The sequence below is a fragment of the Bolinopsis microptera genome, chromosome 1, assembly GCF_026151205.1.
Source record: "Bolinopsis microptera isolate Bmic1 chromosome 1, MBARI_Bmic_1.0, whole genome shotgun sequence".
NCBI classification, from domain to species: domain Eukaryota; kingdom Metazoa; phylum Ctenophora; class Tentaculata; order Lobata; family Bolinopsidae; genus Bolinopsis; species Bolinopsis microptera.
Window position 1 is genome coordinate 23,289,787 of NC_087072.1, and position 18,462 is coordinate 23,308,248.

Here is an 18,462-nt window from a genome sequence, read left to right on the forward strand (position 1 = left end):
AGTAGTGTAGTGTTTTGCATGAGGTATAAGGACAATTTGGAAGTTTTAAATTAGATTAGTAACTTGAAGCTATCCATCGAGCTATTAACTCTATTAATCAGTAAACCCTGCTACTAGAGTATTTAATCAGTAAATGGTATACAGTGCGCAAAGTAGTGGTTGATGTATGAAGTATGGAAAAATCTCTAAGGTTTTGGAATGAGGAGAAAATACAGAAAAATATATTCGTGAGTCAAATATTCAATTATTATTTCAATTATTATTTATAATATTACTTCTAATTAATGATCATTGAAAAGTAAAAATAAAACATAATTTAACTGTGCAGAGTTACTAATAGTGTAATTTAACTGTGCAGAGTTGCTAATAGTGTAATTTAACAGTGCAGAGTTACTAATAGTGTAATTTAACAATGCAGAGTTGCTAATAGTGTAATTTAACAGTGCAGAGTTACTAATAGTGTAATTTAACAGTACAGAGTTACTAATAGTGTAATTTAACAGTGCAGAGTTACTAATAGTGTAATTTAACAGTGCAGAGTTACTAATAGTGTAATTTAACAGTGCAGAGTTACTATAATAGTGTAATTTAACAATGCAGAGGGAGTTACTAATCTTATGTTTTCAGAATGACTCCCAGTCCGGGAATATGATAAAGCTAGCCGTGTGGACGGGCTCTAAATCCACCACTGAGATAAGAGCATGTGTCATTAAACGTCACATCTACAAAATAGTGAGTTGCTTAAACGTCACATCTATAAAATAGTGAGTTGCTTAAACGTCACATCTACAAAATAGTGAGTTGCTTGTCTTCTTGGGCTGTCTTTATCTGTGTAGTCGGATGGCTTCGTTTCAGAAATATACAAAAAATATTTTTGATTACTATATTTATATTTGACTAACTTGGTAACATATAAACAATAAACATACATAACTGTAGCTGTATGATAAACGAAGTCAAATATGCCCTGACTAAATATTGTTCGTGCTTATTGCTTATCTTGTAGACTCACTCATCCTAGTAATACACATCCTAACAAAGTACATAATATAATATGAATAAATATAATAATTAGCTTTAATTTCATAGGAAAATAACTAAATAAGTTATCAGCAAGTTAGTTGCCAGTTTAATACAATATTATTAATATCATTACTATTAACAATATAATTAAAATTATTTTGATCATTTAAAATGTGAGTAATACACATAGATAGAAAGGCCTATAATTAGTGTAATTATATATTTATATATTAGTGTGATTAATAATGATGTGTAGACAGTGTGATAAATGATTTTATAATCTGATAAGGAAGGTGTGAGTGTACTGATAGTTAATGTTGCAGTTAAAGATAAGGAAGGTGTGAGTGTACTGATAGTTAATGTTGCAGTTAAAGATAAGGAAGGTGTGAGTGTACTGATAGTTAATGTTACAGTTAACGATTAAAGATAAGGAAGGTGTGAGTGTACTGATAGTTAATGTTACAGTTAACGATTAAAGATAAGGAAGGTGTGAGTGTACTGATAGTTAATGTTACAGTTAAAGATAAGGAAGGTGTGAGTGTACTGATAGTTAATGTTACAGTTAAAGATAAGGAAGGTGTGAGTGTACTGATAGTTAATGTTACAGTTAAAGATAAGGAAGGTGTGAGTGTACTGATAGTTAATGTTACAGTTAACAATTAAAGATAAGGAAGGTGTGAGTGTACTGATAGTTAATGTTACAGTTAACGATAAGGAAGGTGTGAGTGTACTGATAGTTAATGTTGCAGTTAAAGATAAGGAAGGTGTGAGTGTACTGATAGTTAATGTTGCAGTTAAAGATAAGGAAGGTGTGAGTGTACTGATAGTTAATGTTACAGTTAACGATTAAAGATAAGGAAGGTGTGAGTGTACTGATAGTTAATGTTACAGTTAATGATTAAAGATAAGGAAGGTATGAGTGTACTGATAGTTAATGTTACAGTTAAAGATAAGGAAGGTGTGAGTGTACTGATAGTTAATGTTACAGTTAAAGATAAGGAAGGTGTGAGTGTACTGATAGTTAATGTTACAGTTAAAGATAAGGAAGGTGTGAGTGTACTGATAGTTAATGTTACAGTTAAAGATAAGGAAGGTGTGAGTGTACTGATAGTTAATGTTACAGTTAACGATAAGGAAGGTGTGAGTGTACTGATAGTTAATGTTGCAGTTAAAGATAAGGAAGGTGTGAGTGTACTGATAGTTAATGTTACAGTTAACGATTAAAGATAAGGAAGGTGTGAGTGATAACAACAAGAGCTACCAGTTTAAACTGCCTGACGGAGAGGACGCTATATTGTGAGTTTGTATACCAGATGTTACTTTACATACTCCATTACTAGTAGCAGGTTTACTAGTAGAGGGGATAATATTTCAAGTTATTTTAAATGTGCTGTTTAAGACAAACAAGCGCAATTTTGGGGAATGGAAACATCCGCGGTAAATCGGGGCGTGGTAAATCGGGGTTTTACTGTAATACTGCTAGAAGAATAAAACTTGTTAACTTGTACCATATTAGAATATAATATAACTGTTATTTGATCGCAGCCCGACTCAAACGGTAGATTGGAATCCGGAACACATTGATCAGATAGCAGTTGGTTTAGCGAACAACTACGTACTGCATTGGAATCTTACCACAGCGAAATGTATCCGATTTCACAAAGCAACTTGTGTGAGTAATTAAGATTGTAGTGTAGTGTAGTGTAGTGTAGTGTAGTGTAGTGTAGTGTAGTGTAGTGTTGTGTAGTGTAGTGTAGTGTAGTGTAGTGTAGTGTAGTGTAGTGTAGTGTTAGGTAATGTAATGTTGAAGTGCTGATGGAACATTAATCCTGTAGGTAAAATTGATTATACAATATAGACAAACTGTTGAGGTGGAACAGTCTTAGTCGGGAAATGCCCTGGTAGAAAGAAAGATAGTGAGGCTATGAGTAACCTAGTAACTACACTAGTAACCTAGCAACCTATGGGCTATGACACAGAATTGAATTGTTTAACGCTTTTTACATATAATAGCTCAGGCGAATAGAACCCATTTAATAGTTCTCTTTGTTTTCATTCTGGTGTCGCACAGGGCTCCGTTCTGGTGTCGCACAGGGCTCCGTTCTGGTGTCGCACAGGGCTCCGTTACACTTATTATAATTTTGTAATAGCATTCGAGGATAAGCTTAATCAACAGAACAATTCTTAAAAATGTACCGTGTACATCTGGGCCTGGGTTTTATATTAACTAGCCTAACTTTAAGGTGGGGGGGGGGGTCCAACCCGATGTCCGATATGAGGGTTGATGAGGCCAAAATCGGAATCGGAAAAATCGGAAAAATCGGAAAATTGAGAAATTTACTGAATCAATCTCTAAAAGCTCTCAGAAGTGATATAATTTAACCAGAACCCCTACATATGCTATGTATGCTATATGAAAACGAACCAATTGGACATTCCAATAGTATGTTTTATGTGTATTTCCACTGCAGGGGCGCTAGTATGCTCACTACTAGTTGGAGTTATCATGTACTCCCAGACCCGAGTGCTTTGGTCTCTTGTGAGATCGATTGTGTCTGCTCATTGATTCTATCCATGTTACTTGTTATTATCATGTATTAGTACAACACTAGGTACCGGGTTATATTTTTTGGTCCAGTCTTAAAACATAGGGATTGGCTAGTTAGAGGCGGTCCGTGTAGGCCTTACACTGTGCTTTCAGCAATACTCATACCATAATATCACTAGTACACTGCACCTTAAATGTATAGTCAAGTACATTTGTATCGTAACACATGCTTGGCTGGGGATCATGTTTTGTGTCCGTTCGGTATATTTTCAAAACGGACAAAAAGTAGGGCGGACAAAAACAGACAGAACATTTAGATGTCCTCCTCCTCCCTAGTCTTCCTCCTCCTTCTTATCAGTCCTCCTCCTCCTCCTAAGTCTTCCTCCTCCTCCTGAGACTTTCTCCTCCTCAGTCCTCTTCAGTCCTCTTCCTGACTCCTCGTCCTCCTCCTTCTCCTTAGATCTCCTCACCCTCCTCACCCTCCTCCTCAGTTCCCTTCTCCTCCTCCTCCTCCTCCTCATCCTCCTCCTCCTCCTCCTCCTCACTTCTCCTCCTCATCCTCCTCCTCCTTCTCCTCCCCATCAGTCCTCCTTCTCAGTCCTCCTCTTAGTCGTCCTCCTCCTCCTGAGTCCTCCTCCTCATCCTCCTCCACCTCCTGAGTCCTCCTCCTGAGTCCCCCTCCTCAACCTCCTCCTCAGTCATCCTCCTCTTCCTCCTCAGTCCTCCCCAGTCCTCCTCCTCCTCCTTCTCCTCCTCATCAGTCCTCATCCTCTGTCCTCCTCATAATCGTCCTTATCCTCGTCCTTATCCTCCTCCTCAGTCCTCTCCCAGTCCTCCTCCTCATCCTCCTTCTCCTTCTCCTTCTCCTCTTTCTTTTCCTCCTAATCGGTCCTCCTCGTCCTTAGTCCTCGTCCTTTCCTCGTCCTCCTCAGTCTTCCTCCTCAGTCCTCCTCAGTCCTCCTCCTTATCATCCTCCTCATCATCCTCCTCATCATCCTCCTCCTCAACAGTCCTCCTCCTCCTCCTCAGTCTCCTCATCCTCCTCCCCAGTCCTCCTCAGTCCTCCACCTCCTTCTCCTACTCCTAAGTCCTCCTTCATCAGTCCTCATCCTCAGTCCTCCACTAGTTGTCCTCGTCCTTAGTCCTCCTCCTTTTCCTCCTCCTGAGTCCTCCTGAGTCCTCCTGAGTCCTCCTCCTCATCAGTCCTCCTCCTCCTCCTCTTCAGTCCTCCTCCTGAGTCCACCTCCTCATCCTCATCCACCTCCTGAGTCCTTCTGAGTCATCCTCCTCTTCCTCCTCCTCCTCTTCCTCAATATCCTCCTTATCCTACTCCTTCTCAGTCCTCCTCCTTCTCCTCATTCTCCTCCTTATCCTCCTCCTCCTCAGTCCTCCTCCTTCTCCTCCTCCTTCTCCTTTTCCTTCTCCTCCTAATCAGTCCTCTTCCTTAGCCCTCGTTATCATCCTCCTAGTCCTCGTCCTTAGTCCTCGTCCTCATCCTCCTCAGTCCTCCTCCTCCTTCTCCTCCTCCTTCTCCTCGTCCTCAGCCTCGTCCTCCTCATCCTCGTCCTCCTTCTCCTCCTCTTTTTTCTCCTCCTAATCAGTCCTCCTCAGTCTTCCTCCTCAGTCCTCCTCAGTCCTCCTCCTCGTCATCCTCCTCCTCAACAGTTCTCCTCCTCAACAGTCCTCCCCCTCCTCCTCAGTCTCCTCCTCTTCAGTCCTCCTTAGTTCTCCTCCTCCTCCTTATCCTACTCCTAAGTCCTCCTCCTACTCCTCCTCATCAGTCCTCATCATCAGTCCTCCACTAGTTGTCCTCGTCCTCGTCCTTAGTCCTCCTCCTCCTCTTCCTCCTCCTGAGTCCACCTCCTCATCCTCCTCCACCTCCTGAGTCCTCCTCCTGAGTCCTCCTCCTCCTCCTCAATCTCCTCCTTATCCTCCTCCTCAGTCCTCCTCCTCCTCCTCATTCTCCTCCTTATCTACCTCCTCCTCAGTCCTTCTCCTCCCTCTCCTCCTCCTTCTCCTTTTCCTTTTCCTAATCAGTCCTCTTCCTTCTAGCCCTCGATATCATCCTCCTAGTCCTCGTCCTTAGTCCTCGTCCTCATCCTCCTCAGTCTTCCTCCTTAGTCCTCCCCCTCCTCAGTCCTGCTCCTCAGTCCTCCTCCTCCTCATCCTCCTCAGTCCTCTTCCTCAGTCCTCATCCTCTTCCTCCTCAGTCCTCCTCCTCCTTAGCCCCCGTCCTCCTCCTACTCGTCAGTCCTCCTTCTCCTCCTTCTCATCCTCAGTCCTCCTCATCATCCTCCTCAGTCCTCCCCCAGTCCTCCTCCTCCTCAGTCCTCCCTAAGTCCTCCTCTTCCTCAGTCCTCCCCCAGTCCTCTTTCTCCTTCTCCTCCTGCTCAGTCCTCCTGCTCAGTCCTCCTCCTCCTCCTCCTTCTTATCAGTCCTCCTCCTCAGTCCTCCTCCTCGATCTCGCACTCGTCCTCCTGGAGTCCTCCTCCTCCTCATCAGTCCTCCTACTCCTCTTCAGTCCTCCTCCTGAGTCCTCCTCCTCAATCCTCATCCTCCTCCACCTCCTGAGTCGTCCTCCTGAGTCATCCACCTCCTCCTCCTCCTCATTCTTATCCTTATCCTCCTCCACCTCAGTCCTCCTCATCCTCATTCTCCTCCTTATCCTCCTCCTCCTCATCCTCCTCCTCCTCCTTCTCCTCTTCCTTCTCCTCCTAATCAGTCTTCCTCCTCAGTCGTCCTCCTCCTTTTCCTTAGCCCTTGTCCTCATCCTCCTAGTCCTTAGTCCTCCTCCTCATCCTCCTCAGTCTTCCTCCTCATCATCCTCAGTCTTCCTCCTCAGTCCTCCTCTTCCTCCTCATCAGTCTTCTCCTCTTCATCCGCCTCCTTAGTTCTCCTCCTCCTCCTCAGTCCTACTCCTCAGTCCTCCTCATTCTCCTCCTTCTCCCTTTCCTTCTCCTAATCAGTCCTCTTCCTTAGCCCTCGTTATCATCCTCCTCGTCCTTAGTCCTCGTCCTCATCCTCCTCAGTCTTCCTCCTCAGTCCTCCTCCTCCTTCTCCTCCTCATCAGTCCTCCTCCTCCTCAGCCTCCTCCTCCTCAGTCCTCCTCTTCTTCAGTCCTCCTCCTCCTCCTCATCAGTTTACACAATGTATTGTTACTAAAATGTTTTTAAACGCATTTGAGTCTGTAACATATTGACATGTTACTGTTACTGACTCAAAATGTGCTCGAGAATTTTTTTTGATAAATAAAGATTTTGATAAATAAAGTGATTTTCATCCCTTTTAATGTTATTAAAAATTGTGTAGACTATTCTTTGTACTAACTGAGGATTAGAAGTTTGAGAAAGGACCATGGTCATTAACCGTGCTACCCATTTCTGCAGATAGCCTGTTACAAATTGTGGAGACAATTTAAATCAAAAGTTACTAAAGCGTTCGCTATTTGTTACGATTGTTATTACCAACTGTACCTCTTTCAATTCTGGACCGGGGTGGATGTTTCTGTCGAACAAGAGTTGATACGACAGTGTGTTGTTTTTCGGACGAAACGATTCTTGTTTGGAACAAGAAACAATTTTGGGGTTCTGGGACCACCACCAATCGATTTCTTGTCATATTTAAGTACAGAAATAGCTACTTATATCGCCTAGAAAGCTCAGAGGGAAAATTTAAATTTTCCCGATTTTTCCGATATGAGGGTTGATGAGGCCAAAATCGGAATCGGAATGATCGGAAACGTCGGGTTGGACCCCCCCCAAGGTGGTGTTATTTATTTATTTATCTCGCGATTTTGACACCATTTGGGAGTCCAAATTTCGGGACCTAAAGTTCTTATTCCTTGGCCAATTTTGTATTTCTTCATACTGATAAAAAGGCCATAAAAGCATTTGACCCAGCCAAAAATGTTTCAATTGTATATCTCTCACAGTTTTTGGGAACATCGTGTTAAAGTTGATGCCGTGGTGTCAGTAAAATGGCAACAGATATACCCATATCGTCTCGCTTTATATAGTAAGATCAGTACTTAAAAAGTTAAAAAAGGTTACGAACTTCTCTATGATCAGTACATATTATTATAAAATAATTTGAGAATATGAGTATGACGTATTTACCTCATTGAAGTGTGTCTATTCAGAAGAAATTACAAATCAAATGAGACTGCACCACTTATTCTGACTGAAATTACTGAAGCCTTGCTGCGACGGCATCATCACCACGTCATCAAGTTAAGTGTTTTCAACTCGACTTTCGAATATTATGCAAGTTTGGAATAATTGCAACTGTACAGGAGAACAAGTCAAGTGGACACAGTTTCACGAGTTCTCGGACCCTCACGTGTATTCAGTGGTCCCCTAAAAATCCAAACTTGCTTATTTATGGAACGAAGGACCCGTTTATCAACGTATGGGATGTTAGAGAACCAGCGCCTGATCAAGTAAGTTTGCTGATGGCATCATTGGGGGAGGGGGGGCGGGGGCGCGGTACAAATCACTATTCTAGTTTTAACATAATATGTGATAGCGCTGCTACAGACTATCTGTCTTGTATATTATAACGGAGAAGGTGGAAGTTACATCTGCCTTGTTCGCTGGGATGAACACATTTCAAGGGACGATGGAACATTTTAATCGAAAGTTCTATACTACTGCAAAACAGTCTACTAAGAGTCATAACCGGCCGGCGCGATCTATTTTTTTGAAACAAATTAAAGCTGCTGATAACGCCGCGCACATGTGACTTATATATTATTATTTAGTTAATCCTGATCAGAAGTTAGATAGTATGATATATAGCTGATATGATAATGTAAGTTAGATAGATTTGATAATGAAGCTCCTTTCAGACGTATGCTAATGACGGAGTTCTCGATATCAAATTCGACCCACATGACGAGAACCAATTTGCTGTGGCTAGTGAGAATCACGACGTCACCATCTACGATCTCCGCAACACTTCGACGGAAAAGATAAGATCTGAAAAGAAACCCGTATCTAAGAAGTTCAAGTTCTCAGCACATGAGAACAGGACACTAAAGTGCGAATGGAATCCCAAAATCAGAAACCAGTTAGCTACCAGTGGACAGACCAATATAAAGGTACCGATATTGCTTTGTAGTTGTCTAATCTACTAGGGTAGCAGGGTGTAGGGGGGGGGGGGTGTAGTTGTCTAATCTACTAGGGTAGCAGGGTGTAGGGGAGGAGGGGGTGTAGTTGTCTAATCGTGGGGGGGGGGGTCAACCTCATTTTACCTCATGAGGCCAGCCAAAAAAGGCAAAATTGGGATGAGGTAAAATGAGGTAAATAAATCTAGTTTTCTAAGCCTTTTTTAGAGACAAAAAAGGTTTATTCGAAGTCATTATACTATAATTCGAGGCTGTGCATGGTCTCCCATGATATTTAATGGTTTATTAGGGGTGATGTGGTCCCTGGGAAGGGGCATTCCCAGTTTAACCTACTTACTCTCCAAACTTGGGGTAAATAAAACTTCGCATTATAATTATTATTTATGAAAAGAAAATTGAACATTTCAATTTCCATGATCCATTAGGATATTGTAAATAGCACTTGCTAAGTTTTGTAAAGGAATTAGCAATAACTTTAGTGTCACTTTGGCAGTTGCCAATTTATGGGGATATTTCCGCATTGCATGACATGGACCATTTAAATAATATCTTAATTTGATATTGCGATTATCGAGTCACTCTGAAACAAATTGTGTCTAACTAGACCAAATGTAAACAACAGTTGTGCATGGAACTGGATTGGATATCTACATGAATTTAGTCGAAATTGCATAGTGAAAGGTCATTTCATAATAAATTACTCATATAAACTCATACTTCATACAATTCTAAGTTCTTATGTACATGTTCAATGTTTCGCTGTAGAATAAAGGGCGGTTCAGAAAACCACCTTTCGTTGAAATAATTAGATATCACCTCTAATTAGTTGCTCTATAGGGTCGGGAACAACCAAAAAAATTTTTGTGTCTTTAAGGTTTCGTATAATACTGACTTGGGCCACGCCCATATTTTTCACCAATTTTAAACAGGTAAAATTCTCTAAATCGTCAATTTAGTCACGAAGGAGTATGGAAGGAGTTCTAAATGTGTGCTCCTCTAATAGAAACAGTAGGAAATGGTTAACTTTAGTCGAGGTTTCAGGTCTCTACAATGTCGGGAAGTTCCTGCAGGAATTTGCGCATTGCGCTGAAGCGCAAGATTCACAGCACCAAAAGCGAAGGTCGTAGAGACATGAGACCTTGACTAAAGTTAACCATTTCATACCATTGCTACAAGAGTATGCCACTTTCAGAGTCCTGAACACACTCCTACAGCTCTTAATCGTCAATTATATGAATTTTACCTGTTAAAATATATTATCTTTAACTGATATCAATTTAGTTTAACACTGTTAATTTTTTTTTAAACATAATACTTCACACCAAACTAACGCACAATATGATAGTATAAAAAAGGAAGGTTTTCCTTGGATTCCAAATTCAACTTTGATTATATCCTGGCACTGATTATCATTTCTCGATTGTTCTCCATTTTCCAATGCAGTCAGCAAGTTCCAATTAAGGTAGACTAGGTTTTCGAATCTTCATATTATGTTCAGAAGCAGGCTAGAAGGGGTTGTTACCAGAGGAATATCTTCTTGGAACAAGGGAATTAATGAGGTCTTCATTTATAACTCGTCAGTGACAGTCCGGACAGGATGAGCATTGACGAGATCAACTGATTACTTCATAGCTCGTCATTGATAGGATCAGTATTAAATGAGGTCGAATGATTACTTCATAGCTCGTCACTAACTGTATCAGCATAACATGACTAACAACTAACGAGGTCCAGTGATCTCTTGCTGATACGTCAAGACAAGATCAGTAAATAGCTAAAAATATCGAAAAAAATCAGCTTAGAAATTACAGAGTACAAATGCCTTCTTCACAACTTACTCTTCGGCCTCATCTTTTTAAATCACTCATTCCCTCTGAAACAAGATAATGCTTAGGACTAGGAGGAACTTAGTTAAATTCTTGTATGATTCAGTAAGAGGAAAATTCCTTAGTAAGCTAACATTCTTTTGTAGGATGTTACCACTTATCATATCTGTTATCCAGCATAATCCCACAACTAGACCCTCTTATTCTTGAGTCTTGACAATGACAGTAGCAATGTACACTATTTTGATGCTCGGTCCAGGTCTCCAAGAAAACCTTCCTTTTTATATTCTCATATTGTGTGTTAGTTTGGTGTGAAGTAGTATTTTCTTTTTTAAAACTAACAGTGTTAAACTAAAATGATATCAGTAAAAGATGATATATTTTAACAGGTAAAATTCATATAATTGACGATTAAGAGATATGGGAGTGTGTTCAGGACTCTGAAAGTGGCATACTCTTATAGTAATGGTATGAAATGGTTAACTTTAGTCAAGGTCTCATGTCTCTACGACCTTCGCTTTTGGCGCTGTGAATCTTGCACTTCAAGCGCAATGCGCAAATTCCTGCAGGAACTTCCCGACATTGTAGAGACCTGAGACCTCGACTAAAGTTAACCATTTCTTACTGTTTATATTAGAGGAACACACATTTAGAACTCCTTCCATACTCCTTCGTGACTAAATTGACGATTTAGAGAATTTTACCTGTTAAAATTTTTGCCGAGATTTACCTCATTTTACCTCATGAGGCCAGCCAAAAAAGGCAAAATTGGGATGAGGTAAATGAGGTAAAATGAGGTTGACCCCCCCCCCCCCCCAATCGTGGAGGAATGTTAAACTCGCTCTATGTAAAGCGAAATTTAAGTTCATTAGTCAACCGTAGCTCTATAGTCGTAATGCTAGCTAAACTACTAGTTACCACGGTTACACTGTACTGCTATAATTGCAGATCTGGGCAGTGGATTACAGTAAGGAGTACCACCTGCACAACGAGATGACGTTGATAACGACCCGTAACTCCGCCTACAGCATCAAGTGGAGCCCGGTCTGTGAATACCTGCTCGCCTCCCACTCCCACTCCTCCCGATATGTGGAGATCTGGGACATCAGACGCAGGTTCCAATACTATATATTATACAAACTATATACACTATATACACTACACTATACTACTAGTTACCAAGGTTACTACTACACGTGTATAGTCTTTAGACATTTTTATACGATTATGAAAATCTTGGACCTCGTTTTTTGACGATTTTTAGAGGTCTCAAAATGTATGTTAGCTCTCTTCTAAATGTTCCTAGAACATATCTTTAAAATCGATTTCGAAGAAATTATCATGATTATAAACTAGGCACTTAACATGAATAACTTTCAGGTTCAAGCCTTATAGACATTTTCGAGAAGATCCCACAAACAAATCCAAGCTTGGAAGATTATGTAAGTAACAAAATCAACACTACGAATCGTTTAAAATGGGAATACCCGCCACACAGATACATTATACAATAATCAAGTCAAATAGAATAAATAGGGGTAAATTTCTAATGCGGTAAAACCCCGATTTAACGTACACAGTACAGTTTGGGAAAGGAAAATCGGGGTTTACTGCACTCTGTCCTACACAAGTGAAATTATTAATTTTTATCTTACAACCTGAATTAACTTTTGTAAGACTTATCAAGTTTCTAATATACCCCTTGTACTTGATGAAGCTAGAAGCAAGTTTCTAAGATACCCCTTGTACTTGATAAAGCTAGACACAACTTCCTCGAATCTAACCTCCTTTTGGAGTTGTGGTGTAATTCCACAAAACCCGGACAGTTCTTCTAGTTCTGACAAAGTTTTTCTGGCGTGGAGAGAAAATGTGATCTTGTCGCGGAGAGAAGCGTGTTTATAAAACTGTTTGTAAGCAGGAGCGTGAGCATCGTACAGAATAGTGTGTGCGAACTTGTGCCCTTCTGAGTCCATCCAGATCCTTCCTGTCTGGGGTGTCCAGTCTGTAGAGCAGATGTTCTGTCAGCTCCCTGTAGTTGAGACTGGCGGCCAGTTGGCCTTGTACTCTCGCTAAAGGCCCTGCGGGAGATTGGTCCATGTAAACTTTACTAGAGTAAACTTTATTAGAGTAGCTACTAGTTACCCCTTCTAGGTAACCCCCCCCCCCCCCCCCCCCCCCTCCTAGTTAGCCCCCTAGTTAGCCCCCCTAGTTAGCCCCCCCCCCTAGTTTCCCCCCCCCCCTTAGTTAGCCCCCCCCCCCCCCTAGTTGGCCCCCCAAGTTAGCCCCCCCCCTTAGTTAGCCCCCCCCCCCCCTTAGTTAGCCCCCCCTCCTCTGAGACAGCAGGATGGGTACTGAGAACTTTCTCTAGCAGAGACAAAGACACGATGATGATGCCCTCTCTGGTCGCCTCACCTGCAGTGTGACATAATCATGATTGAGTCGATCCAACGCTCATTCACTGCAAAAATAGCAGGATACAAGCATCTTAGCTACTGGGAGCGCCTGGAGCAGCTTGATCTCTACTCTCTACAGCGCCGCCGCGAGAGGTACATGATCATCCTTGTCTGGAAAATTTACTACGGTGAGATTCCCAACAGCGTACTGTCTCCGACACCCCTCCTACCCCTGGATATACAGGGGCTAATGGCAATTCAATCTTGGAATGGGCTGTGAGAAAGACATGATAACGGAAACACCGGTGGTGGAGACGCAAGATGTCTTGGCCTGGGCGTGCTAGCCCGAAACGAACCCAAGGTAAGGTAGGTACCCCATAGTTAGCCCCCCTAGTTAGCCCCCCCCCCCCCCCCCCCCTAGTTAGCCCCCCCCCCCCTAGTTAGCTGTAGTATTGTTGACAAACCTCCTATGTGTTTCTGCTCTGCGTTAAGTCGAGCTAAATATCTCCCAACCTGTTGTAATTCAGTAGAACAAGAACAAATGACACTCGCAATCATATCAACTAGAAGTAGTGCTATTAACATATTAAAACTTAAGGTCGATACAAATGGCTCTTCTTAATTTTACTTGCTTTATATGGCTCGGTGCCCAAAAGCGATATTAGGAGATTCTGACTTTTGTATTTAACTAAAGATACCCCTTGTAAGCTAAAAGCTGTCTATCTATAATCTAACTATCAAACATTCCAAAACAACAAGGTTTCGAGTTTTTGCGTGAGAGTAACCAATCTGAGAAGTGATTTGTTGTCGCGTCACTAATACCGACCAATCAGACGTATGAGAAGCAGTGCGAGGGGATGACCATATAATAAAGATATAATATATCAATAATTCCTGAATTGAAAAGCAAAAGATTGGTGCTCTAGCAGCAGGGGTCCTACACCCCTGTCTAGCAGCAATTTTACAATTAAATGAACGATCAAATGTTCTGTTCCGACTTTCTTATTTCGCTTGTGCCATCTTGAAAAGAAAAATATGAATTTAGATGGGTAAGTTAAATACGGTGAGATAGAGAAGAATTACTGGCGCAATATTTCCGACTAACCCAAGAGTTCAACTTCGTGGTTACAGAATAACAATTTTTTAGATTTGCTGTCGAGAAATAACGTCGTTACGCGATGGATTGGATGTTAGAAATATTATGTTGCATGATTTGTTTGTTCACGCTGCTGTTAAGTGTTATCTGGTCACGTGCTGCTGGTTTTAGACAAAGGGAGGATTTTAACAAACAAATTTAATGTGTCAATTATTGATAATTCTAGTCCTAAAACTTTGGATGTCCGTGAATATAAATATATTCAACTACTCAAGACTTTAAAACCTTTGGGAATTAACACTATAAATCCGTTCGGCCTTCCCTTACTCCTAACATCTTAATTTTAAATTTATAACCGTTTTAAGACTGTCCAGATTTTTAAATGAATTTTGGGTTTTACTAACTTTTTAAAATTTTTAGGGCTTATGTCACTGAAGATGACGCCTTGCAACATAATTGACGATAGCCTGTAAATTGATAGTTTGATCTCAGTATTTACAACAAATCATCTAGCTTGATTGATTCAAAGGGAGACAAAAATTCCTTTGTTTTATACATATCATGAAACGGATCGTTTGCCCACCAATTTGATTTGTTTCAATTGTTCGAATTATATGCTCCTGCTTAACTGCAGTCGAGCACTCTCATTGGGAAACCAACCAAAAACTATTTATTATTTTTATATATATACATATTATATGCTTTTATATATTTATATATATATATATACTTATAAATAGTTGGTGTTTGGTTTCCCAAAGAGAGTGCTCGACTGCAGTTAAGCAGGAGCATTATAATTCGAACAATTGAAACAAATCAAATTGGCGGGCAAACGATCCGTTTCATGATATGTATAAAAACAATACCAATCATCAGGGCACTGATGATTGGTATTGTTTTTATACATATCATGAAACGGATCGTTTGCCCGCCAATTTGATTTGTTTCAATTGTTCGAAATATATATACTTATATATATATATGCCAGTTTTTCCTTGTATTTGATCTACCTTTAACTTAAAGAAGATGGTAAAGATTGTATCCCTTAACACACTTGCTAACACCGCGCCGGGTAGTGTATATTAACAGGGTTCTACATTTCAGTGTTACACTGGCACGAGAGTCCACACGCCCTGCTCACACTCAATACTAACAATGCTGACTTGTCCATGCATGCGCGCAGGGACGCCATTAACATGGAAAACTTCGCTCCATCGTGCGCTATATCCTGCTCGCCCTACGACGAGATGAGCTTCGTGACAGCTTACAAACCCAGCAAGAGACAGTGAGTATTTTCAAACACTACACCTTCACCATTCTATTACAAACCCAGCAAGAGACAGTGAGTATTTGCAAACACTACACCTTCACCATTCTATTACAAACCCAGCAAGAGACAGTGAGTATTTGCAAACACTACACCTTCACCATTCTATTACAAATCCAGCAAGAGACAGTGAGTATTTGCAAACACTACACCTTCACCATTCTATTACAAACCCAGCAAGAGACAGTGAGTATTTGCAAACACTACACCTTCACCATTCTATTACAAACCCAGCAAGAGACAGTGAGTATTTGCAAACACTACACCTTCACCATTCTATTACAAACCCAGCAAGAGACAGTGAGTATTTGCAAACACTACACCTTCACCATTCTATTACAAACCCAGCAAGAGACAGTGAGTATTTTCAAACACCACACCTTCACCATTCTATTACAAACCCAGCAAGAGACAGTGAGTATTTGCAAACACTACACCTTCACCATTCTATTACAAAAGTACAAACCCAGCAAGAGACAGTGAGTATTTGCAAACACTACACCTTCACCATTCTATTACAAACCCAGCAAGAGACAGTGAGTATTTGGAAACACTACACCTTCACCATTCTATTACAAACCCAGCAAGAGACAGTGAGAATTTGCAAACACTACACCTTCACTATTCTATTACAAACCCAGCAAGAGACAGTGAGTATTTGCAAACACTACACCTTTACCATTCTATTCTAGTTTAATGTTGCTATTTCTGTTTGTTATACGCCGTGTGAGTATATGAATATCTGCAGACCCAGGATTAGAACCAAATCCGAGGGTACAAAAGACAACACGGGATCCGTTCACTTTCCTGTGGAGAATTCCTTGGTAGACCGGCTAACTTTGTAAGAGTACCCGCTGACATATGATTACCATGATTTCGTAACTGATAGGAATGTTAAATATACAATATCCAACAATTACTGCTAATAGGGAGGGGGCTTGCTAATAGCAAAAGTGTGTGCTTATTTAGCATTCTGTGTTCTCATTTTCTTTCGTCGTTTACTCATTTAAGAAATGCGCTAAATTTTAATAGGTAAACTGGTAAAGTCCTTTCTTCAAACCATAGTGGGGGGTTCATGTGAGGAAAGTGAGATTCTATGCAATTCATTTTGGAATCTCACTTTTTCACCTCTCACCTTTCTAATACAATAATAAACATTGAATATAATTGCTTTAAATATGTTTAGGCGAGAGAGAGAGAGAAAGAGAGATAGATAGATAGTACAGACAGATCCGTCTAAAAAAATCGATCTGCTGACACTCCAAGCTTTCAGAGGTTTTTTGACGTTTTTGAGTCCCATTAGGTGCCCTTTATGGCTGACCAACTTTTCCAAACTTTTCCACTTGTCTTAAGGCCACTTTTTGCCACTTTACCACTTTTTACCACCTTTTTTGTTTGTCGAATATCTTTAGTTGTGAACATCGTAAAAGGTTGCGGATCAATCGAGTGTGTTCATATTATCAGGAAGAAAAACTTTTGTTCGAACAATTTTTACGTCAGATAATAAGTTAATTGGATAATTATCAATTAACTAATTAGCAAAATTCTAAAAAATTTTTATTGGCTAAAAATGATCGGAATAGCTTAAAACACGGAGAAAAGTAGTTTTTAGAAAAAATTTTTAAATTTTTCACTTACATTTTTTTTTCGAGACTTAGAAAAAATTTCGAAAATTAAAAAAAAAATTTCCGCCAAAAGTGATCAAATCGCATGAAACACGGATAAAAATGCCTTTCTAAAAAACGTAGTGAATTTTTCGTTTCAAGAATACTTAAATCGCCAATATTTGTAGTTGGAGTTCAGTAAATCTCGGCAGATTTTAGTAATCAGGAATTAGTATTACTAAGTGAAGAGGTCTGAAACTGAAAAACGTTAACCATACGATCGCGCGGCGATATAAGAGTTTCATAAACTAATTTTCACAGAAACTGCACCAATGGCACAGTCAAGATCGAAACGATAGCCTGCTGTACTGTCATTTTATTGATTTCAATGATGAATCAGTGGGGTTAAGATAATCACATTTGTAATAAAATATAAATAAAACATCTCTGTACCGTCAATTGTGCTAGTCTAAACCAGCCTACCTGTATTACCAGACCTCTTCTTTTCCTCGACAATCAAACCAAGTTGCTCATATCGCATTTGGTGGGTGATGTAAGTAGTAATGCGCTTAGTCAATAAAGACACCGTGATTTTATTAAAAGGAGATGATGAAGCAAGTATTCATGACACAAAGAAGAATGGTCGGTGGGGATTGGGACCCACTTAAATCACCTTAACACAGTGCCCTCGGTAATCCATCCTGTCATTCAAATCACCTTAACACAGTGCCCTCAGTAATCTATCCTGTCATTCAAATTATTTGTTATATAGTAGTGTTGTAGGTATTGAAACTTATACATAACGAGCTGTATTCAATCAGAATACGACACAATACGTGTATATTATATGGCTCTTAATGAGAAACCCGGTATGGAGACGTTTTAAAGTTTATCACGAAAAAGTATACTTGGCCTCATTACATGGCTCATTTACAGTTCGAAGAAGGTAAGAACAGATCAAGGAAACTAAGGAACAGCCAGGTCCAGAAAGCAAGTGTAAATACACCTTCCAACATCAACTGTGACTTGTTTTGTATTGTTCTGCATACCGCTTCATTTGCTATGCTGGATACTGTTCTTTTCCTCGACAATCAAACCAAGTTGCTCATATCGCATTTGGTGGGTGATGTAAGTAGTAATATACATATCGAGCTGTATTCAATCACAAAACGACACAATGCAATACGTGTATATTATATTATGGCCCTCAAATGCGATATGAGCAACTTGGTTTGATTGTCGAGGAAAAGAACAGTATCCAGCATAGCAAATGAAGCGGTATGCAGAACAATACAAAACAAGTCACAGTTGATGTTGGAAGGTGTATTTACACTTGCTTTCTGGACCTGGCTGTTCCTTAGTTTCCTTGATCTGTTCTTACCTTCTTCGAACTGTAAATGAGCCATGTAATGAGGCCAAGTATACTTTTTCGTGATAAACTTTAAAACGTCTCCATACCGGGTTTCTCATTAAGAGCCATATAATATACACGTATTGTGTCAGATTCTGATTGAATACAG

General features: G+C 40.3%; 2 protein-coding genes across 8 annotated transcripts in view; one reads left to right on the plus strand and one right to left on the minus strand.

Moving 5' to 3' along the window:
• Positions 1–18,462, minus strand: part of LOC134825041 (uncharacterized) — an 852,482-nt gene that overhangs the window by 655,134 nt on the left and 178,886 nt on the right. The gene's annotated exons all lie outside the window — the stretch shown is intronic.
• The window catches only part of LOC134825001 (GATOR2 complex protein WDR24-like), a 43,055-nt gene continuing 24,687 nt past the window's right edge, over positions 95–18,462 (plus strand). For 3 of the 7 annotated variants that reach the window (XM_063837049.1, XM_063837057.1, XM_063837083.1), the window contains exons 1-10: positions 116–227; positions 628–732; positions 2,237–2,319; positions 2,569–2,695; positions 7,863–8,009; positions 8,418–8,669; positions 11,471–11,637; positions 11,903–11,964; positions 15,116–15,296; positions 16,087–16,179. In XM_063837049.1, coding sequence (XP_063693119.1) covers positions 174–227; positions 628–732; positions 2,237–2,319; positions 2,569–2,695; positions 7,863–8,009; positions 8,418–8,669; positions 11,471–11,637; positions 11,903–11,964; positions 15,116–15,296; positions 16,087–16,179 — 1,271 coding nt within the window. In that variant the 5' untranslated portion in view covers positions 116–173. Of the gene's footprint in view, positions 228–627; positions 733–2,236; positions 2,320–2,568; positions 2,696–7,862; positions 8,010–8,417; positions 8,670–11,470; positions 11,638–11,902; positions 11,965–15,115; positions 15,297–16,086; positions 16,180–18,462 lie in introns of all 7 variants that reach the window. The other 4 variants (XM_063837065.1, XM_063837072.1, XM_063837099.1 and 1 more) reach the window with 2 other exon arrangements.